The 23,906-nt window shown below is 35.7% G+C and overlaps 1 protein-coding gene across 7 annotated transcripts in view; it reads left to right on the top strand.

Moving 5' to 3' along the window:
- Positions 1-23,906, top strand: part of CEP128 (centrosomal protein 128) — a 385,845-nt gene that overhangs the window by 326,733 nt on the left and 35,206 nt on the right. For 6 of the 7 annotated variants that reach the window (XR_009264662.1, XM_058739903.1, XM_058739906.1 and 3 more), the window contains one exon: positions 4,850-4,873. The exons of the other annotated variant lie outside the window; for it this stretch is intronic. Coding sequence is in view for 5 of the 6 variants with exons in the window: in XM_058739903.1 (XP_058595886.1) it covers positions 4,850-4,873 (24 nt within the window). In the remaining variant the exon portion in view is untranslated. The remainder of the gene's footprint in view (positions 1-4,849; positions 4,874-23,906) is intronic. 7 annotated transcript variants of the gene reach the window in all.

Below are 23,906 nucleotides of genomic sequence, written 5' to 3'. Positions count from 1 at the left end.
GGAGGGAGTCCCCATTGTGGATCTTTGCTTGCTTTTTGAAAATTATTCATCCATCAGTCCTCAGGAAGTTTCCAGAATTATTCTATACTGTTAAAGATCCTTAGACTTGGAAGAGTGAGAGACTCTTGTTTTACTCTTATACCATTATTCTTATACCAATATACCATTGGTTTTCATATGCAAATGGATATATGTAAAGCGTTCTCGGAAAATGCCGCATTATTGTGATAAAATAAAGTCACTAGGCCTGTTCAGTAATACTTAACAGAGGCAAAACTCAGATTGTTTAGACCTAGAAGGCCTCTACATCTCTTAGATGCGAGATAGACGAATCCTTGTGTCTACTTGATTGGCTTGGATGAATCAAATAAACTGTTAATGACCAGGGATTCAGATACCAATGATCTATATAGTACTCATTTCCTAATTTAACCTACAAATATTTTCTCATCTCCAATGATGCTAATGAACTAACTGCCTTGGTTCAGTTATAAATTCCAGTGTACAACCAACCCATGGTAACCAAGTAGCAAAGGAATATATACAGCTCAAGGCAGGTTAACTGACCTCAGCATAAAAAGTTATGTGTTTTTATAGTACATATGCCTCTCCCTTCTTGATATGTCAAGCTGGAATGAATTATAGTGTATTGTCTAACAGCATTATTGATACTCAGAAATTTTATGAAATATTCACTTTGTTAAGAATGGCTACCACTTCACAGTGGAGCTCAATGACTATGCAGTGACTACATATATAATCTTTCAGAGTAAACATTAAATGTTGCCATATCAGGTGTTTCTTAGACTTTCCCCCTCCTTAGGTAGAATGAAAAGAATAGTGGAAAGGAGATTATCCGGTCACAAAAAATCTATATCAACAAAACAGGTTTTCTTCCCCCAAGCACTTTTTCTTCAAAATATTGAAGGAATTTTTTCCTTTGTTTTTTGTTTAACCTTCCACTCCCAATTGTTTCTTTCCTTGTTACTAGTGTTATTTTTTCAGAAATACTTCACACATGAGAAATGAACAGATTCGATTTAATAGAATAATTTATTTTTACAATATTCTTACATCTTATTTCAAGTGTTGTTTGGAGTAAAAGGACTTGAAGGCCCATCGGTGGGACCCTAAGAGTCTGCGATTCTCCTAAAAGTGCGTGCAGAATTATGTGTATGTTGTGGATAATGTACATTTTCCTGGGGAGAAGATCAAATTTCCTCAGACCCAAAGTTCCTGACTACAAAAATAAGAACCACTGATGTATCGAAGCCACCTGAAACAGCATGACTGCAGTGAGAGTATCTTCACTATTTCTGGAGGCTGTTTTCTCTCTCGGCCCCTCCCACCTTCTAAGGCTCCTTTCAATGCCCCAGTACTTTTCCAAGTGTGGAAGTGTGTGTTCATGCTGGAGGAGGGGGGCAAGTGTTGAGCCTTCAGGTTGGACTTGAAGGTAAACTGGGTTGAAATGAAAATTGGAGATTATACAACAAGAACAAAACACTGTGGCTGCCCTTCTGGTGAGAGTGGGAGAGGTTAAGACCAATATAATTTATTGTGGTATAGTTATATGTCCATTCTAGGACATATACTGGCACTTGTTTCCTGGGCTGTGTCAATGCCACAGCGCTGGCTTAAGTTACCTCTGTTTTGCTAAGAACATGAGAGGAAGTATGAAAATATTTTGTTAGAGAATAAATACTTGCAGTAGCCTAATTTTTTTATATACAGAATTATAATAACTAACCTTACCTGCCAAAAAAGAAGTCAAACATTTAAATTTTCAGAAAGCATTTCTTAAATTTTCAAAGCAAGTTAGTAAGTTCATAAAGACTAGGAGTAGTTTCTTTTTATTTACTGCCCACAATTAAGACCAAACAACTCTACAATCTAGACGAGGCTCACTAACTGGCTACGATGGCTGGTATTCTATTAGCCGCTGTTGATTGGCAAATTGAATTATTTAAATTCAGGTTAATGAACTGAATTGTCTGTTTCCGTAATTTTCTCATTTTGGTAACATATTACATTTTTCATAGAAAGCTGTCTCAATACCAATTTGGAATGAAGTGGGTTATAGATGAAAAGACGTCAGTAAGTTGCACTGAAATAAATCATGTATTCATCTTTATACTTTAACAAAATGGAGTTTTCTTTGACCAATTGTGCTCATAGTCTGAAAGACTAGGCACATATCTTAGCTTGGATTGCTATAATAAATTGCCAAAGACTGGGTGGCTTAAACAACAAACGTTTCTCATAGTTCTGGGGATGAGGAGTCCAAGATCAAGGTGCTGGCAGAGTTGGTCCTGGTGAGGCCCCTCTTGCTGGGCCTCTTGTAGATGGCCAACTTTTCTCATTATGCCCTTATGTGGCAGAGAGCAGAAAGAGAAGCAGACTTTCTTGTGTCTCTTCTTATAAGGGCACTGATCCCGTCATGAGGACTCTGTCCTCGTGACCTAATTGCCTGCAAAAGATCACACGTCCAGATGCCATAGCATTGGAGATTGGGGTTTCAATACATGAATTTTGTGAGGATATGAACATGCAGTCCACGACAGTGTGTATTTTTTTTAAATCTGGTAACAAATATTCAAGTAAAATGAAGACACCAATATATAAATTATATCAGTCTGTCTTTGCCAAACACTGAGATCTGAATTAGGACAGACAAAATTTAATTCTAGTATTTTGACATCATATGAAATCTCTGATTTCAAACTAGCTGTCTGTGTTCTTTTAAAATGTGCTAATCCTGAAAAACGTGAGCCCATAAATGTATGGAGAAAATTTAAGGTCCAAATAGTGGCTTTATTTATTTTTTAAAGGCTTCCAAGATGGTTCATATAAATGTGATCCTGCCCAAAGGCTATTTCTGTCTCTATAAGGTATCTAATGAGGTCTTCTGTTCAATCTGCAAAGGATGATAAAGCATTGCTGAATGGTTTTGTCCCAGATGCACTGTGAATAAGATGCCTGGTACAATAGATCAAAGCCCCCTTGAGGCATTATTATATGCATTTATTAAGAAGCATTCAAAAGTGACAGTACACAAGTCACCAACAAAACAGCGGTTATTTCACGAAAATTATGGGGACGAGGGTGAGGTTCTCTACAGTATGCCAACAAAATGCAATTAAACAGATTATGTTGCTAAGAACAGTCTGCTTTGGGCTGATTTTGCATAATATATTCACTTAACTTGTACCCACATAACCAAATGTTTAACGGGTAGAAACGTTCAACTCAGTTTCCCATCTGAGGGTTGTGGATCATATTGCAGAAGTCCTCCAAAGGCAAGGCCTCTGTGTGTTAGGTGAGGCTGGGAGTTCGGCAGTGAGCGCCAAGTTCTTGCTGCTCCTAAGTGTCCTGGGTCCACGTGGATCCCTGTAGGACCACAAGAGACCTGAGCTGAGTGGCTCTCTGTACCAGTTCCCCCCTTTGCCTCTTAGGACAAATGATTCATTTGATTAAACAAAAAAGAAATCCAGATTTCACGCATCTCCTCCCACTGCTTAAGATGAGAGAAAAGGAAGAAAAGTGGCCTTGATCTTCCTAAAAAAGATAGCTTTCTCTTTTCCTGAATCTTCAGACATTCCTCTCACAAATCCAGCGTTTTTTTATTTGGTAAAGACTTCCTCCATGTATCTGTCAGCTCTGAAAAGAGCTGAGAAAATGTAGATGTCAGTTCGAGAATGCAACCGTTTACTTAATCATGTGGCATTTTCTTAACTTTATTTTTTTTTTGAGAGAGTCAGAGAGAGTGTGCACAACACTAGCAGGAGCATGGAGGAAGGGACAGTGAGAGAAGGCGAGAGAGAGAATCCCAAGCAGGCCCTGCGCCCTCAGTGCAGAACCCAATGCGGGGCTCCATTCGAGACTTGAATTCCCAAACCATGAGATCATGACCTGAGCGGAAGTCAGATGTCTAACTGACTGAGCCTCCGAGGCACACCAGTCATTTAGCTGTTTAAGTCATATTGTCAGTGACCCTTTTTTAGAACCAAGATTTCTGTAAAACTTCTAAGATACTACAGATAAGGAAGGCCCATCTGGGTTCTAGCATGTGATAGATCTTTCTCGTTTATTTTTCCTGTATTGTTTCAGTTAACAAATTACTTCTTAATTTTAATTGATGAAGTTATTCTTATGTCTGAACTTTACTTTCCAAATCATACTTTGTGCTGTATACCTGAGGGCTGGTATGTGTGCTATAGTCCTTTTTTTTATATCACTACTATTGTCTAGTTGTTTTTATAACCAAACGTGTAATATTTATAAATCCTTAAATAAATAATTTTACCAATGCGAAAGTGGTAAAGTATATTCTATTTGGTAGTTATATCTGAATTTATGATATTTACTGTTAAATTAAATCTTATAGTCCTAACACTAGGTGAGATAAGAAGTACAGTGATTCTGGGGCGCCTGGGTGGCGCAGTCGGTTAAGCGTCCGACTTCAGCCAGGTCACGATCTCGCGGTCCGTGAGTTCGAGCCCCGCGTCAGGCTCTGGCCTGATGGCTCGGAGCCTGGAGCCTGTTTCCGATTCTGTGTCTCCCTCTCTCTCTGCCCCTCCCCCGTTCATGCTCTGTCTCTCTCTGTCCCAAAAATAAATAAAAAACGTTGAAAAAAAAATTAAAAAAAAAAAAAAAAAAAAAAGAAGTACAGTGATTCTTTTATGACTGTTTTGATTGTAGAAATCATCCTGAGTAGGAATTCTCATTTTTTAAATATTTTTTAAATACATTATTACCAATGGAAGATAGAGAGAAAATGTGACAGTTAAGTAAACTTGAAATGATTTTTAATGCTTTGTTTTTATAATTACATATTATGCTTTATTTGCAGGACCGTGTAAATGCATTAGAAACGGTAAGTTGGGGCATTTTCTTTCTCCTTTTGTCAGAATTACTATTGTGTCTTGGTGTGGATTTCAGAGCACCCCTCACCCCACCCAAAGAAGCAATTCCAGAAAGCACTTCTAAAACTACATCTAGGATTGAAAGGGGAGAGACTAAGCTAAACTATACCTGAAAGGTAGGTGGATACACACCTTTAAAATGAAAATAATGGTAAAAAAAAACCATCAAGAATGATGATACCAAGATGTCCTAAATTATGGAAAACATAATTAGTTTAAATGTAATCAATATCCTATCTGTTTGTTTCTATATTTCTCAGTCACTAAAAGGATTGGTTGACAAGAAGTGGAGATTGGGATCCTGCTTATACTTTGAGGTCCAGATAGTGAACCTCAGTATGTTTTGTTTTTAATTTTTTAATGTTATTTATTTTTGAGAGAGAGAGAGAGAGAGAGAGAGAGAGAGAGAGAGAGAGAGAGAGAGAGAGAGAGATGGAGTGTGAGCTGGGGAGGGACAGAGAGAGAGGGAGACACAGAATGAGAAGCAGGCTCCAGGCTCTGAGCTGTTAGCACAGAGCCTGATGCAGGGCTCGAACCCACAAACCGTGAGATCATGACCTGAGCCGAAGTTGGATGCTTAACCAACTGAGCCACCCAGGCACCCCAACCTCAGTATTTTTGTCCATTGTTTTTACCACTACCCAAATAATGTTAAAAGCTGGTCAGCCTTTTTCTCAATACTCTTACTTGCAGGAATCTAGTATTAGGGAATACATTTCTTGAGGTGCATGAATGTAAGACGACATGCCTGCAATGTTTACTGTAAAATGATTTATTTGAAATGATTTTAGAGAAAAAGGGACAACCTCTTGTTTGACAATACAGTAATGAATGGTTAAAGTGTGGACTTTCCACCCAACATGCCACTATGGTTATGGAAAGGGCTTGTACTAGAAGACAAATTAAAAAATAAAATAAAATTGTGTCTACTTCAATAATAACATGTAATGATAGGCATATGAATAAAGAGTAGAAGAGATGTAGCAAAACTCATCAGTGACTTGTTAGACATGAGTTAGGACTGTGATTTCATTCCTTTCTCTATTTTTTCAAGTTTTATAAAACATTATATTACTTTTATAAATAAACCTTTGTATAATGAAAACCATGTGAATTGAAAGAATGGTAGAATAAATTATGGTACCACCTTATGATGAAAGATTTTCAGCCGTAAAAAGTCATATTTTTAAAAAGTAAATATTGCCATATTATGCTCCCCATAATATGGGAGCAGTATATAAAGTAGTATATATATTTATGTGTGTGAGGGGGAGTGTGATGCAAATATTGAGTATTTTGTGTTAAAAAAAGACTCAGAAAGCAAGCACACAAAATATTAAGAGTGGCTTGGGACTAGTGGTGATTTTTGTTTTTTCTTTCTATGTTTTTAATGAACAGGAAAAAAAAAAAAAAAGAAGCCTTTCAACAATATGGCCAGTAAAGAATAAAATATTTATTTTGTGAGTGTGAGGTGGAGAGATGCTAATGGGGCACATTTTAGTCCTGTGTAAGCAAGTGATTTTGATTGACAGTGTCCAGACCCTAGTGGGTAAATAATCTATTCCTTAGATTTAACTGGGCCATTTGGAAATTACACTGACCTTCTCAGTTTCAGTATGATGACATTGTAGGTGAATAAAATGTTTAGTGTTCTTCCACATATATTTTACTTACTCTTAGGAAGTGTCTTGCCAACAGGATTTGGCTTGTGAATTAAACACTCTTTTTAAAAATATGAACAAAAATAGAAATTTTGAGTGTGAGGACTTGGGTTCAGCATATAAAATGCCACTTATGCAACATTTAGCAAATCACTTGTTTCTTGATTCCCTCATCTGTAAAAATAAAGATAACAATAATTAAACTTATTTTACCAAGTTGTGAGAATTAAGAGAGAAAATATATATGAACATGTTTAGGGCTAAACAAATGTTAGGTTATCATTATGTGATTGCTTATTATTTCTTATTTAATCATTTGCATTATACCAATATGCCATGCAAAACTTAAAATCATACAAGCAGAAACCAAAACCTATAAATTTTATTAGTATTTGTTAGTCTTTTTAATTTATCAATCTCTTTACTAAAAGTACTATGGAGTATGATCTTAGTAAGTACCTATTCTAAGCATTCCTTTAGGAATAAAGGTAAAAATAAAAAGTCATCTTGAGAAAAATAAAATTGATTAAATGGACAAGGTTTTTTACAGTGGCAGTTTTGTCAAGATGGTTTTAATTTGCAATAATTATCATAAGTAAAGCCATAAAAATGAAAATGCTCAGTAATAATGTTAATGCTCAAATATTATAAAGTCCTTTGACTTCATATGGCATTATAAGCAGCAGATTTAATACACTTGGTAGACTATTCAACTGGTAAAGTGTTTTATAGTTCATAAAATCAAATATGCTGAAAGTAATCTCAAGATCATTTATTATTCTCTCACAACTCAGCACTTAAACCATAGAAAAGAATTGGTGGTCTACATTTGGTTGGGTTGGTATTAATATAAGATATTGGATGTAGGGTGTATGTTCTGGTAATACAAATATGCAAAAGTTCAAAACTTCATTGTTTCATTAGGAGATTTTAAAGGTTCAGTAGTTATAATAGCTGAAAATGAGATGGTCTTTTCCTCATAATGAGCAACTTGAGTTGACTTGTCCCCAGTGATCTAAATACTTATGTCAGGATCTTGTGTCTGTTTTTCCTCCTCTTCCTCAACTTTTCCCTCTCCTTCTTCACTAGCATGTAAGCTTCTTGGGTTAGAAAGTACTTTTTACTTGCAAATGCAACCCAGGGCCTATCAAACATTCCTGATATATACTGGACAATCAGTAAACATTTGTAGAATGGATGTCAAACTGTACATATGTGACACTCACATAAGGATATGCGGGTTTACACAGAACCAGTCCCAATAGTTGAAGAAAAAAATTCCCCGGAAGTAAATCAATTTATTATTTTCCCCTAGCCTTTTTGGTTAGGTTTAAACTTTATTTGATGTTTCACAAAAGTTCTTAGGATCTTCATTAAAGTTTAATGTGAATTTTTTAGTAATGAACCAACTCTTAACCAAAATATAACAGGCTAATACCCCAAATAAAGCTAAGTAATTACCTAAAAAACAAATCTTGATGGAGAGCCCCAGTTGATGGGCCATGGATGAGACATAGCAGTGGATATTTATTGGGTACTATACAAGGCACTGTGTTGACAATGGAGGAGAAAAGGAAAAACTATAATCAGTTCTCCAAAGGAATTCGTACTTGAGAAGTTACTTACATGTAAATAAATTAATGATGTAAGATAAAGATACATTGTCTATACTACATGAAGGAAACACAATGCATTTTGTAGGAGCTTTTATAAAGAAAAAAAATTTTTAGGGGCGCCTGGGTGGCGCAGTCGGTTAAGCGTCCGACTTCAGCCAGGTCACGATCTTGCGGTCTGTGAGTTCGAGCCCCGCGTCGGGATCTGGGCTGATGGCTCGGAGCCTGTTTCTGATTCTGTGTCTCCCTCTCTCTCTGACCCTCCCCCGTTCATGCTCTGTCTCTCTCTGTCCCAAAAATAAATAAAAAACGTTGAAAAAAAAAAATTTTTAAAGAAAAATTATAAAATAAGACATCATGGTCCAGGTTCTAGGAAAAACCATGGATTTTGTACTTTGAGGACATGATGGAGGAGATTAGATTCATCTCTGAAAGTGGAGAATCAGGGTCAGGCAGAAAGAGCCAGAGAAGGCATTTATGTTGGGGCTGTAATTAAACTTTGAAGATAGTAAGAAACCAAAGGGTTTGTTAAAAGACAATTTTACCAAAAAAGTAAAATTATGAAATCATGACTCTTCTACAAATATGAAATGAAATCATGACAAATGAGTTTATTTAACTCTTTAATTAATGAGAGAATGAATAAAATGTTACTGAGGCTTAAAGGAGAAAAGAACCACACATAGGTAAGCACTAGAGTTCTGACATGCATTTAAATTAGATGTAAAACTGGTTTCTTCCATTGTGGAGGAAGGAAATAAGTTGAAACTCCCCCAGACAACATTTATTTGCAAGTCTATGAACAAGACTCATTTGCATTGCTATCAGTTATCTACAACACAGAGAGTTAAAGTGGTAGCACAGCTATTTATTCATTTTTATTTAGCTTTTATTTTGAGCATAAAATCTTCGTTAATGTTTTAGTTATTTTTGAAAGAGTGCAAGCAAAGGAGGGGCAGAGAGAGGATCACAGAGGATCTGAAGCGGGCTCTTTGCTGATAGCAGTGAACCCGATATAGGGCTTGAACTCACGAACCATGAGATCGTGACCTGAGCCAATGTCTGACACTTAACTGACTGAGCCACCCAGGTGCCCCCATAAAGTGGTTTTAAATCAGGCCTTGTGTCACAGCAGATGTAGTGTGTAGGGATGCAAATGTCCTGCTCCTGATCCAAGATGCCTGTAACCACTTCCAGCCTTTAGATTTGCATTGTAATGAGACAAAAGAAAGGAAGAGAGAGCAGGTAATTTCCCTTTAGTAGACACTAGAATTTGAACATACTATTTCTGTCCATTTCCTTGGGCCAGAATTTTGTGGATGATTATAACTAGCTCTAGGATTCAAAAAGAGAACCAGATAAGGCATAGACTTTTGGAAGTTTCAAAGTAAACTTCTAATCCACTCAAGGTCAGAAAACAAACTAGAGTAGAAGTTATGAAATATATGGATATGAATAATAATAGTAACACTATGTTATAAAATGTGTGTGATACAGCAAAAGTAGTATTTATGGGGCGACTTCATGGCTCACATCTTTAATTAGAAAAGAAGGATGAAAAATAATGAGCTTAGCACCCAGCATAAGAAATTAAAAGGATGGCACAAAAACCTAAAAAAAAAAAAAAAAAAAAAGAAAAGAAAAAGAAAGGAAAAAATAGAGAAAGGATTATAATTAATAGAAAGCAAACATGCAATATGCAAGCCCAGTAAAGATGGTTGTTTAAAAAGAAAAAAACAACCAATACCCAGCATGACTGATGGAGAAAAAAAAGAGAGTAGATACAAATGAATAATATTAGGAATGAAAAAGTGGATATTACTATAGCTATTTGAGAATTTAACCACATACCAGAGTATTGTGAATAATTTTGCAATCATATATTAGGAGAAATAACTAAATTCCCAGAAAAAAATTAATTTTCCAGAGTTAAGCAGAAATAACATGAATAGTGCCATAAGTAAATCTTTAAAAATAATAAAAAGTTTCATCAACAATTTTTAATCAATTAAGAATTTCTCTAGAAAGGGGCCACCAACCCCAAATAATTTTTTTAGAGAAGTTCTACCAAATATTATGGGAACAGATGATTTTAATTTTACAAAAACTCTTCCAGAAACTAGAAGAAGAGGGAACATGCCAAACTCATTATGAGTTGGCATAACCTTGGAGACAAAACCAGACATAGAAAGTATAAATAAGGGAAATTAAGGGACTTTTCACGCATTAACATGGATGCAAAAATATTATACACAAAATATTAGCAAAATAAATCCAGGAATGTATTCAAAGGAGAATTCATCATGAACAAACTGGGTTTATTCCAGGAATTCAGAGTTGGTTTAGTATTAGGAAATCAATCAATGTAATTCACCATATGACAGATTAAGGAGAAATAAATTTAATAAGATCATCTCAGTGGATGAATAAGAAGCATTTATTCTCATATCATTATCAAAACCTGTTTAGCAAACTTAGAAGGGAATTTACTTAATCTGAGTTATATAAAAAAATCAATGACAGACATTATCTTAGCGTTTTGAAAGTCCTCCTTTAAGACCAGGAACAAGGAAAGGATGCCCCATTCCACAGCTTCTGTTAGATACTATGCATGCAGTCCTAACCAAAGCAGTTAAACAGTTGTTATTTGCAAACAGTGTTGCTGTCTAAAAAGTTCTAGGAATTCATAGTTAAGAAAAATAGAGTTTAAGAAAGTCCATTCTCTTTCTAACTCCAGCAACAAGTACTAAGAAAATGTAACTAAAAGTGTACCAGTACAAAAGGAACAAAAAATACAAAATACATAGAAAAAAATCAAACAACAACAACAACAAAAATGCAAGTTCTTCACAGAGAAGATACTCCGGAACAGCCAAGATAGTTCTGAAGATGAGCAAGTTGGGGGTAGTTTTCGTACTATATGTAATGCCCGAAGTTCAGGAATCTCCCACAAAAGACCACCAGAGTCGTGAGCCAAAGCCAAGTGGCAGGGATCGTTTATTGCAGGTTTGAACCTGGTCCCCCACACACTCGTCGCCGGTGTTAAAAAGGGGCCCCGAACAAGGTTGGTACAGCGTTTTTATAGACAGAGACAAATAGCATAGGGGAGGTTTTAAATTATGAGGGGCCTGATTGGCTGATTTTAAAGTAAGGACATTCGTTGTTTTCTGATTGGGCGTCCTTTGTCTGTCCTTTAGGTGGGAAGGCTTTGTCTGTTACTCATGGCGGGAGAAAAGAAAAAAGGGGAAGGGGGAGAGGGGTAGGGTAGGTGGGGAAAACGTTAAGCAAGCAGGTTTACAGAAGCGAGAAATGCCGGTTAGTTTACGTATAATTGCTTATTTCATTACATATCAGACTTTTACCTAAGGAGGTTTATAACCCATTTACCACACATGGCGGGTTACATTCAGGAAAGGTTTTACAATACTTGTAGCAAACAGCAAGCAAAACGGACTTTTCAGCAATTATATATAATTTTTTATCAAAGATCTATAATGAGCAGAAAAGAGAACTTTAGTTTCAAACTGAGGCAGGGCAGTCATTTGGAATAAGGGCCGTTCTTTTCATATATATGAAATCTTATTAAAGCTATGAAAATTCAGGTAGTGTAGTCTTGGCACAGGAATATAAAAATAGGCCAGTGTAATCAAATATACGACCCATAAACAGAAATACGTGTACATGGAAATGTGATGTCTGGTACAACTGGCATCCCTGATCAGGGAAATAAGGAGGGACTTTTCAATTGCTGGTATAGAAAAAAAGAAATTTAACCTCTATCTCAGATGCAAAACTTTAAAACAAAGTGTAGTTTAATATCTTCATGATCTTGGAACTTTGAAGGATTTCGGCGGGGGTGGGAGGGGGGATGACACTGAAAACACAGATCCTAAAAGATGTGACTGATGTCACCACGCTAAAATTAAGAACTGCTGTAAGTCAAAAGACAACATAAAAATAGTGAAAAGAAAAGCCACACTTAAAATATATTTGTGGCAAAATATATAGCTGAGTAGCAGTTTGTATCGAAATCAAATTGTATCCAAATCTTATTGCCAACAAAGCAATTAGAAAAAGATAATCTAGATTTCAGAAATAAAAAAAGAAAAGTAAAAGAGGGTAAAAGATATGAGCAAGCATTTCAGTTGAAAAAGAAATATGTGAATATATTCAGCTTCATTAGTAAACAGGGAAATGATAATTGAAATCACAAAGAATTGTCAATTTTCTTCAAACTGTGTGTATATATTTTATGTACTCTTTTGTATCTGACACATTTCGCCAAAAAAAAAAAAAAAAAAAAAGGAATGGGAACATGTTAACAGAACTTTTTTTTTTTTTTTTTAATTTTATGACAAAATGATTAATGCTGTCTGTCCCTGAGGGTAATGTTCAGAGATAGCTGGTGAGTTAGTCTCCAGACTGGAGTAAAATAACCCCTAGGAGTAGGCAGAGATTTTCCAAGGGGTCTTCAGACAGATAGTTTTAAGAGAATCGATTTTTACATCCTCAGCTTCTACATGCATTTCAAGCAGAGTCCTAAAATGACCCTGCCTGAGGAGGCCACCGTACTTTTCCTAATCAACCTCCTCTCCCTTTACAAAAGAAAGGCCTATTCTTCACCCACCCAAGGTTCCATGATGCCAGATTCCCCCAGACACTTCAAGGTGCCAAACAAGGGGCAATTTATGATTTTGATGCCTTCGAGGCCTCCTCTAATCAAGTCACTAAGGTAAGGCTTCTTGTCCTTGTTAGTCATACATATATTTTTGATAAGATGGTTTTATTAGATATATGTGGTATTGGGAATATATATTCTGAAATTGATATATATTGTTGATAGATGTTGCGGAGGAATAATGACAATTTTATTTAATGACCTCACCTCTTTTACCCCCCTACTATAATCAGGAACAAATGTATAGCTCCTGAGAACAAAACTGAGGGTTGGAAAGAAGTAATTGAAAGTGTCTTCTTTTATTCAGGTGACAAACTTTGGCCTGGCTCCATGCCTTATTTATCTGTCTTAGAATTATAATTCAAAAAGTGGTTGTCACAGAGCATATTAACACATTTATAGAACTGAAAAATCAAGTCTGACTTTTTTCTGCCAGAAAGTTAGCCTGATTTGGCTGATTGGTTTGACATAAGGACTAGCTTTGCCAATCTGCAACTCTAGGGTTTTAATGAAAATATATTTAATGCTAATATAAAAGTATTTTTTTTTAAGTTTATTTTTGAGAGAGGGAGAGCATGCATGTGTGCAAGTACATAAGCAGGGGGTGGGGGGGTCGGGGGTGGGACGGGGGGCGCAGAGAGGGAGAGAGAGAGAGAGAGGGAAAGAGAGGGAAAGAATCCTAAGCAGGCTCTGTGTTATCAGCACAGACCCTGACGCTGGGCTCGAACTCACGAACCGTGAGATCATGACCTGAGCTGAAATCAAGAGTCAGATGCTTAACCTACTGAGCCACCCAGGCACCCCTAAAACAAAAGTATTAAAATGTATACTGAGAGAATGGTATTAACATTAATATTTTTAGTTTTCTTCATACTTTCTTCATATGTAGAATTCAGCGAAATGCCTCTAAGTGAAAAAAACAGTTGTAGTCATTTGATAAGTCTTGGTAAATAAAGCCTCTTTCATATACCTTCCAAAACAGAAAGTGAGTGACTTTAATAACTACATTACAGTCCTTTGGCAAGTCAAGTAGTTTCTAATTCTTTGCTTTCAACAAAACTGAAAGAGGACCTAATCAAGCTGATAGATCAGTAAAATTAATTTTTGATGACAGATCACTATGTAATATTTGCCATAAAACTAGGAAGGCAACTGAGTGACATTGTCCTAACAAAACCACTTTCATTCTCACGTACTGTTACATGTGAACAAGATTTCTCAGTGATTAAATCTACAGAAACAAACAAAAAAGAAATAGAAGTGAAATGGATTCCTGTCTTATTCAAGCAAAAGTTAGCACTTACTTATGGATACATGAACTAATTGAGTACAAGAGAAAAGTAGGCAGTATCCATCCATTAAGGGATATTACTTTTGGAAGCTTTGGAGTCCTTATACATTTTACATTAATATTTCTTCTCAAAAACTTTAATATACCTAATATTAGTTATAATGAGAATTCAGGCAATAAAAATATATAACACTTAAAGCATTATGGTCACAGGGCATTTTAAAAATCAGTTTTCTCTATATATACATTTTTGTTACAGACAAGGATGAAGTATGATAGGATAACCAAAAGACTTCCAAACATAAGTATATTTTATATTAGGAGAAAACTCTGTTGGGGAGAATAGATGGGAAATAAATTCAAAGGGCAAAGGAACAATATAAAATGTCTGTCTTCTAAAGAGGATCTAATTTAGTTATTCTGTCCGTGGGTAAATGGTGGTAACAAATTACTGAAGTATTTAAAGTTTGCTGGATACGTTTATGTGAGTAAATAAGAGTTTTATTTGAAAATGTCAGTATTTACAATATTCCAGAAATTTCATCCTCTGCAACTACCTAAATTTATGATGAAAACATTTGGAAAACCTTGAAATGTGTATGGGGGTGGGGGGGTGGGGAGGGATAAGGTAGATACATAGTTTAAAAAATTATTTCGAGAGTATTTACTCAAAATTTTGAAAATCATCGACTTAGAGCAAATGTGTAATTATGTAGCTATAATTTCTCAGTGTTTAATCAGCTTCTCAAATCCAAGTGACCTAAAACAATCCAATGTCCCTTGTTTTCAATGTATACTTAAAGAGATGATATAACTTACAGGATAAATCCTAATATGTAGCAATATGGAGAAATATATACATAAATTTACCTATATTGGGAAAAATTACAAAACGCTGGGAAACTCTTAGAAATATAGGTTTTATTTAAAAAGAAAAAAGAAAGCTGTTGGATCCTTTAGCACACCCCTAAAGGATTCATTCAGGTAATATTAGTGGTAACAGATTTGAACCATGCACACCAGTTGATCTTCAAGAGTACAAGAGAATGCCAGTATGTCTCCGTGGAAATTACCAAGTAACGCTATATTCTCTCCCTTCACACATCTGCCAAAACAGTAGACAATTGCCATTGGAGTTTTTATTTTTAATTATTTCCATCCCACCTGGAGCCAGCACTGGTTGTACTTCATCCTACTACATATGTGATCCACTCTTCAAGCACTTAAGTTGTTGAAGAAGCACCATTGTTCTTTGTTAGAACACCAAATTCAGCTCTACGCCACTTAGGAATATATGGTGCCAATAGAGTTAACGTACTTACTGAAGTGTCCTGGTTAAGCTCAGGAAGTAACTGACTTGAGTATGTAAATCTGGCCAAATAACTGTTAATTATTTGCAATGCTTCTTCTAAGTATTTGTAAGAATCTTAAAGCTAAGTAAAACTTGCCTTTATCTCTTTATAAAGCCAGAACTTGCTGTTTCAAAACCAAAGATCAAGCTAGGTTCATTTTTGGTTTTGCCAAGACTATGAGCCTCTCATTGAAGTTGCCTGAAAGGTTTAGTCAAATTGGCTTTACACCAAATAAAACGCAGTGTGCTCTGTACAGTTTTGACCCAGAATCAGGTGAATCTCAGCAGTTTTGGCTGAGCTACATTGTAAAATTTTGGATTTGTTCAAACTTGACACTTCCTGGGAACCCATTCAAACTGAAACCGGAAAAAGGTTTTGCACAAACCCTGTCCTAGCCCGTTCTGCCAAGTTTCCCACTGCTCTAATGTTAGTCTACCTTCTGTATATTCGCATTGAGGGCAAACGGAAATATCCTCATGAATCTCTCATGAGGGATCTTGGTTGAAACAATCTAGACATTCTCCTTTCGCCACCTTGTCCCAAAATACAGAGCCTGTTTTCTGCATTAGTCAGTATTAAAATATGTACGTTTTCCAATAATGGGGTCATCTTCAAAGGGTTAAATTTCTAAAACATGTCTGTATTTAAGGTCAAAGGAAGAAAATGCTACTCAAACAAATAGGCTGTTTATTAAGAGTTGCAACCTTGTGGCAAAAGGTGATGACCAATTTAAAAATGTAAGACTTCCTTCAGCCTGCAAAAACGGTTTCTTACAGCCCTGTCAAATTTCTCATAAACACGGTGACATAGGGAAAGTGTCATTGAGAAATTATATAATGAATGCAGCTTCACCAGCAGATGAATTTAATATTATCAAATTGCTCAGTGTTTGGAGGTCAGACTGACAGCTTCATATCTGATGCTGATAAGTAGTCATACTGCCTAACTGCCTTGCTAGGCAATGTGTTTCATAGCCCCACTCTAAATACTATCAATAACATAGTGCATCCTCAGGAAGAAGCTCTTGCTTTATATAGAGAAGATAATATGAGTGTATATTACAAAACACGATGGAAGTAGCTTTCTGAAAAAATATAATACATATAAGAAATGCTTTCTGTTTTCTTCAAGAGAGCGCATATGGGTAAAATCTCCGAGTAGTAGTGTATTAAGTTTTGTTTTTTTTTTTTTAAAGATCCTACCTTAACTATAAAACAAAATATTTGTATTATACCCTTAATATGTAGTTGGTGGGAATAGTATATCTTACATGTTTGAAGTAGCCTTTAAATAAAAAGCTGATTTGGGGGATTTTTATTTTGTGCATCTAATTTTAACAAATTACAGACAAGTTTTAGCTGAAAATTATTATATGCCTAGTTTAAATGATGATGATATGGTAAAAATAGTATCTGATTCAGAGTCAGAAAAGCTAGGTTCTGGTCATATCTCTATCATGGCCAGGCATGTGAGCCTGGACAATGTGTTTAACCTCTCTCATTTTTAATTTTCTTATTTTTTTTTTAATGATTGGACTGGGCTAGGTGATATCTAGAAGCTCCCCTCCCTAATAGGTTCTGGTCTAATCTAAAAGGAATTAAAATTCTGGCCTTCAAAATTTCTGACCTACCAATAGTTGCTATCAAACAATTTACTTCACTCAATCATAGGATATTATATAACAGGTACTTGTTGAATCCCTACCGTGTCTCTCTAATTTCCTATGGAGATAGCAGATTAAGTCCCTGCTGCCGTTTTAGATAACATTCCACCTGGAAGGAGTCTTAGAGATCCTTTTGAAAACCCCTCACCCTGCAAGCCAGAGAAGTTGATGAATTGCCAAGTGGCAAAACTAGGGCTAGAATTCAGGTGTCCTGATCAGTGACACAGTGTTCTTTCCATTCCACATACTCCTCTTGTGACTCGTAAGAGCAATGAAGACATGAGTAAGGAACACTTGACAAGTGTCTAGTGAATGTGCAGAATGAAAAAGAAGGAAATCAACAGCTAGATCCCGTGTCTTTCTTGAGCAGGGCAAGAAGTGGACTTATACATAGGACATTGACATTCCTGGACCATATGTAGGATTGTCAGAATATGCCCTCAACTTATTGGTAAATAGAGTTTTATAAAGCACCTTTGAACTAGTTTTCTTCCTTTTGAATCTTGAAGAAAAGAGTTGGCATGCCTCGTTCGCATTACTAGTTCTGTCTTGGGCTTGCTCAGTGATGCTCAGTGCCTCAGTGGATCTGTTTTATTTTATGCATCCACATACCAACTCTAATTCTACTTACACAAGTGTTTATAAAGTTTATTTAGGGCTTTTAACAAACTTTGATCTCAGATGAAAGGCTGGAGAGAGCATAAATTGTCACTATTAGCACTATTAATATAAATATCCAAAGTGGTCTTATGTTAATTATTTAACATTAGTGAATGATTTCAACCTATCATTGCCCCCAATTACATTATATTTGAACATCAAACGGTAAAAGGCCAAACCATCAAAATAGCCCTTCCCTCATTATTCTCTTTAGGCTCTCTGTTCCTAATTATTTTTGCGTGGCTGGTGTTACGTAAATGGTTTTCTGAAGCTTTTTCAGTGCTTTTCACTACTATCCTCTCACCGTCTACCTATCCACAGCAAAGGCCAGTGAGACATATCCTTGACTTGTCATCAGACATGAACCAGATTGTCTAAAACACATTATATAGAAACTCACTGACAAAACACCTGGAGTCAATGAAGTACTCCCTTTACATCTTTTCAGAGAACTTCCTGTTTTCATCCCTTGCATTTCTCTATTATTTCTAACTCAGAACTTGTTTTGTTCTGTAATACCTCAAAAGTCCTCATTAAACATTAGTTTTCCTTGAAGAAGAGTGTATTTGCAGGTGAGTGAGAGGGAAAGGCAAAAGGCAGGTAACCTCCAAATGTCTTAGAGAATGATTAGGATTTGGTAGACTGGGAGTTAGAAGATCTAGTTGTGAGCCCTGGCTCTATCACAGCGACAACTCACTTCACTCCTCTGAGCCTAATTTCTATTATCTATAAAGTGAGCCCAATTATTGGCCTGCTTGTCTCACTGTTTTGTTGAGAAGAGCAAATGAGATAATCGATGGGAAAGTCCTTTTCTCATTTTTAAAAATATTCCTCCATTACGGGTGTGTTACTTTCACCAGTCACAGAAGCAGGATATATATATGGACTGGAAAGTTTGGGCTCATTAATCAGGACATTTGAATTTTTGTCTGAGTTTCACCACACAGGTTATATGTCTAAGTACTCTATATCATATGAAGTTTACCTCCAAAATTCAATTCAATTGTGTCAAACTTTGGCTCTGAGACATGTGGGTTTACAGATCTTAATAATCCTAACTATTTTAGTTCAACATGCTCCCACTCCCAGATTTGGTTGACCTGGGGTAGGACTCAGTATTTTTTACAGCTCCCCCAGATGATTCTAATTTGAAGTCATGTTTGAGAATCCCTGATTTTGGTCATTGTCAACATGACCTTTAAGAATATGCCTTATGATTCATCCCCTCCAGCCTGGAGCTACTCTCCCTTCGTGTCTATCGGAGTTTGTTCTATTCATTTCCACTGAATTAATTCCATGCCATTTCTACTATAGTATCATATATTCTGTCTCCAGTATTTCTTCTTTCTAATCTACCAAAACCGTTGTAAGATTCTTTCTCAGGCATTGTTTTCGTTAATTTTCAAGTATCTTACTGAAATTTAAATTTGTCAGACTTAACGTGAAGGGCAAATTTATCCAGTCATGAATTTGCCAAATGACTAATTCTCTTATCTTAACAAATTGTAACAAACTGGCCAGTGGGGAAAAAAAAAACATTTTTGGAAGCTATATGAACAGTTACAAAACAAATAAGTTGTTTTGTAAATCAACATATTGGGAAAATTGGCTTTTTAATCCGTTTGCTTTTGGCATCTTGACTAAGGTTATATAAACTACCTGCCTTCCTCATTTCTTCTTGTTTCTCCTTTTACTACCTTTGTATTAATCCCCTTTGTAGCATCACATTCATTACCTTTGAATCATTTCTCCATTCAGCATGTGACAACCAGATAGATACTCCATGTGAAGGATTGAGTGTGAAACACGTCTTCTTACAAGGCAGTGTTGTGCAAGCGGTTCATGAGTTATCACACTTCCCATCAGACCACCTAGAAGCAGTTCAGGAAGGCTCAAAGGGAAGAGAGAAATTAGGCACTACATGGTCGAAGAGGATTCTGAGAGGTGGTATAATCTTCAGTATATCATCAGGGTTAGTTGGACCCAATCTTGAGTTTCAGTTCCTTTGGTAAGGATTGATTTTGTTTTTTACTTTTATTCTTTCTTAAATATCTTCCAAAGAATAAAGAGAAAGTTTCCTCATTTTTAAAAGGGAAAACGCTGATTCTGTCTTGCAAATACCATATGGATCTATTGAACCATGTTATAAATCTAAGATACATAATGGATCTTGGTGAGCTTATTTTCGTGAAGCATTTTCCTACTTCATCATCCTTGGAATTATTCTATATGTTATCCATCAATCGTTCCCAGCTATGCTAGAAAAAAACTAAAATAGTATGAAAGTGGAGGAATAATGGAATCACACAGAAGGATTTGTAGTAAGTGAACTAAGTCATTACTATTATATAATATTTCAGTTTTCTTACTGTGCTGTCCAAAGTCTATCAAGAAATGAAGAGATTTTACCCTACTTGCACTTTACTAAGTTAGTCTGACACACTCTGATGGATGGTAGAAGACATGAGACAAAAGACTTTGTTACTCATGGCACAGTGGGCTCCGTGAGCTACATACATATTTGCAACTTCTCTTTGCCTCTGAGGTCCCACAGGGACAATATAGACATGGGTCTAGGTGGACATTGCACATGCAGTGAATCTGTGTTATAGCTAAGGAACCCTGAGGTTACGCAACCCCCAATCTTTATAAAAAAGAGCTACAAGAAATGCTATACAACCTTTGTCCCAGGGAAATGCTACATCTATTTGCTTTACAAAAATCCTTGAAAAGCTGGGATAAAAGCTATCATAAGACATTGTAGCAGTGCCATGGAGAAGTTCCTCCCAAATGTTATATTATCTTTCAAGAAGAAGCTTTGTAGTGTTTTCATATTATTACTTTTATTGAATGCAGGTTGAGAATTCAGAATCTCTCATTTCTCTCATAATGACAAAGAGAAGGAAACTGACAGAGGAAGACATTTCAGTTATTAGATGAATCAGAAAATGAATATAAAGAGACAGACAGCAGCACTCTAGAAACTAGTGATGATGGTGAAATTGATTATATAAGCAAAAAACCAGAATATGTATCTTCAAATGATAATATCCTAGATGAATTTTCCAAACTGAAGAATCGATGAATGAAGAATGTATTTTTAAGGACAAAAAGGAAATAGGATACTCTCATCCAGTTAGTTATTCAACAAGAAGAACTTCATCGTGCAATATTTTGCAACAAGAAGCTGGACCAGCCCATTTTTCTAAAAGAATGTATTCAGTAGGCTTTCATCTTGTATTCCTGTGTATTTACTTCATATGGTTCCTAAGTGGGCAAACGTTGAAAGCAGATTGTATAAAAATGTGATTGGAAGGAGGAGATCATACAGAAAAGAAACTTTTCATTGGATTGACCATCCTAATTGATGCTTATAGATATAAAAAATGAAAAAAATTACAATTATGTAGTGAAAAGATAGCTTTATCAATTTAAAAAAAATAGGGGCTGTCAATACTTTTAGAAGTATTGTGTTTTGAAGATGCAAGTGCAAGAATAATGAGCCAGAAGTAATGATAAACTAGAACTTGTTGGAAATATATCTGAAATTCGGAATCAATATTTATAAGACGGGTATTTTCCAGAATCATGAACGACAGTTAATCAGAAGTCCGTTGTATCCATACCTTTCAAACCAGGAGAATATATAACATGCTTAAATTCTTACGAAAATTTCCAACAAAGTTATTCTTCACTGTTATCTGTTATTTAAATGTTAATGTCTGAAATTCGGAATCAATATTTATAAGATGGGTATTTTCCAGAATCATGAATGACAGTTAATCAGAAGCCCGTTGTATTCATACCTTTAAAACCAGGAGAATATATAATATGCTTAAATTCTTACTAAAATTTCCAACAAAGTTATTCTTCACTGTTAATCTGTTATTTATATATTCTCTAAATTATTTATCAAATAAGTAAAATACTGTTTTTAAAACTTTACGTATTGGACCAGAGTAAATGGCGATGACTAATTTTTCACGTTTACTAAAGATTAAGGAGAAGTAAATTGTTGTGTTCCACGACCTGGAAGCAAAGTGCCATTCTATATTCTCTTTTGTTTGTTTGTTTGTTTGTTTGTTTTACAAATGAATTTCCTGTTCCCCTGGTGTGTCAATTGCCACTTACTTCAAACGATATTACAGTAAATTTGATAGACCCAGGTTGACTATCAATAGGTATTTTGTTTGCATGTCCAGAAAGCTCCTTTAAGTCATTGGATTCCCTCTAAGTTTAAGAGATAGAGAACATATTTATATGTAAAGTAGTGTTCTGCATGACTTTGTGATGTACCTATGTCTGCACCTTCTTAGAAATAATATAGACCAAATCTCTCACCTTTAGCCTCCAACTAAAGTTGGTGATGAGGGTGAGGCAGGTAAAGGCAATGTAAGGCAATACAAAAAACTTCAAATTTTGTCTTTCTGACTGGTACTTCTCCTGGGTATCCTGTCCTAGTATATCCCAAGAAAATGTAGGGAGCAGGAATTCTCAAAGAAAAAGTAGAATACCTTTCTCACGTAACTTGATTTATTGTCGCAACATCATTATTTCTTTTAGAATGTATCCCAGAACTCCTGGCACACCCATATTCACTTGAGAGCATAGGAGATCATTCCCAAGTCTAATATAAATTATCTCCTCTTTTACATTAGCATATTTTTAAATTACCATTGCATGTATACAGTTACTGGATGACTGAGAAGTAACTACAGGACCAAATTCAGTACGTATTTATTGGGTAGTTGTTATGTTTTAATACCAAAGAGCCCAAAAATAGTAATGTATAGTCCCTATGTTTAAAATTTCCCAGTTTAATGGTAAAAAAAAAAAAAAAAAAAAAAGTCTGTTAATGCGACATTACAATGTAATATACATATGTCTCGCTATTGCCCTAATAACTTATTTTCATTCAGGAACTGAAAGAATATGCTTGAACTAAATCTGGGCAGCTTCAGCAGAGTAAAGTCTGATGTAGTGATGTTATGTAGTTTGATTTGCACACAGTAAGTGCTCAGTGATTCTTGTTGCCTAAAAGAAAGACATATGTCTCATCCAGTTTCTGTATAACAAATCCTCTGAAATCCTGCCTAATTTCGAGTATTGCATGTTTTCTGGAGTTTTTATAGCATACTTTTAAATGTCCAGAGTCATGTGGTTTGGGTTACTTCTGTTTTTTTGTTTTTTAAATGTGTCCAGTAGAGTCTGCGGAACTTGTTCCTTTTAGTTGAGTATGTTAAAATGAAGTCGGGGGAGGGAGCCTAAGTTCAAAATTTCAAATTGTTTTGGCAAGACCAACTCCTTTTCATACTAACCACGAGGCCACAAAGCTTCATTGTTGTCCAGTTAAATGAATGCATGGCTTTCATTTGGAAAAAAAAAAAAAAAAAACCTTCTAGAAATTCCAGTTTCAGGAAAACAATTGGTTGTGGCAAATGTCAGATGAATTTGCTCACCGAATAATATTGTCAGCTGTTTTATGCCCACTGGCTTTCATAGCCCATCTTTTTCAGCCTGCGGCATAAAATTGAGAAACTGGTTGGCTTTAGTTAAAAATATATACTTCTGCTCACATATACCCTCTTGCCCTTCTGTTCACCATTCAAGACATGGCTTAACAGGGCATCTCAAACATAATTAAAGTTCACCTCTAACATTAGTCATTGAGGTGAGCTATCTGCTCAAATGTATTGCTCTAACTTAAAATTATTGGTACTTTGAACTAAGTATGGCCTGGCAGTTGGGATTCCTTAAGAGATGGTTCAGTTGAGTTTTCAATGGTTTTAAAATATTCTAGATACTCTCTGCTTCTGCCTGCTTTGGCAGCAGTCAGCCAGGGAATGCTTTGTACAAGATCCAAAAGAGTGTTTCTAAGTGTTCAAAAAAGGATTAATTATGAAAGCAAACTCTAAAAGTATACGCAGGGTTGATCTCCGTTATTTTGAATTAAGTCTCAAAGCCACAATGATAAAAATAAAATACCTTGCCTGATTTCTATTTAGATCTGATCTGCCTGTCACCAGAAACTCATCCATATAGGGGATTAACTGTTCACATGCTCTT

This window comes from Neofelis nebulosa, chromosome 7 (genome assembly GCF_028018385.1).
Source record: "Neofelis nebulosa isolate mNeoNeb1 chromosome 7, mNeoNeb1.pri, whole genome shotgun sequence".
Classification (NCBI taxonomy): Eukaryota; Metazoa; Chordata; class Mammalia; order Carnivora; family Felidae; genus Neofelis; species Neofelis nebulosa.
The sequence above is the reverse complement of the archived record's forward strand: the minus strand, read 5'-3'. Positions and strand labels throughout refer to the sequence as shown.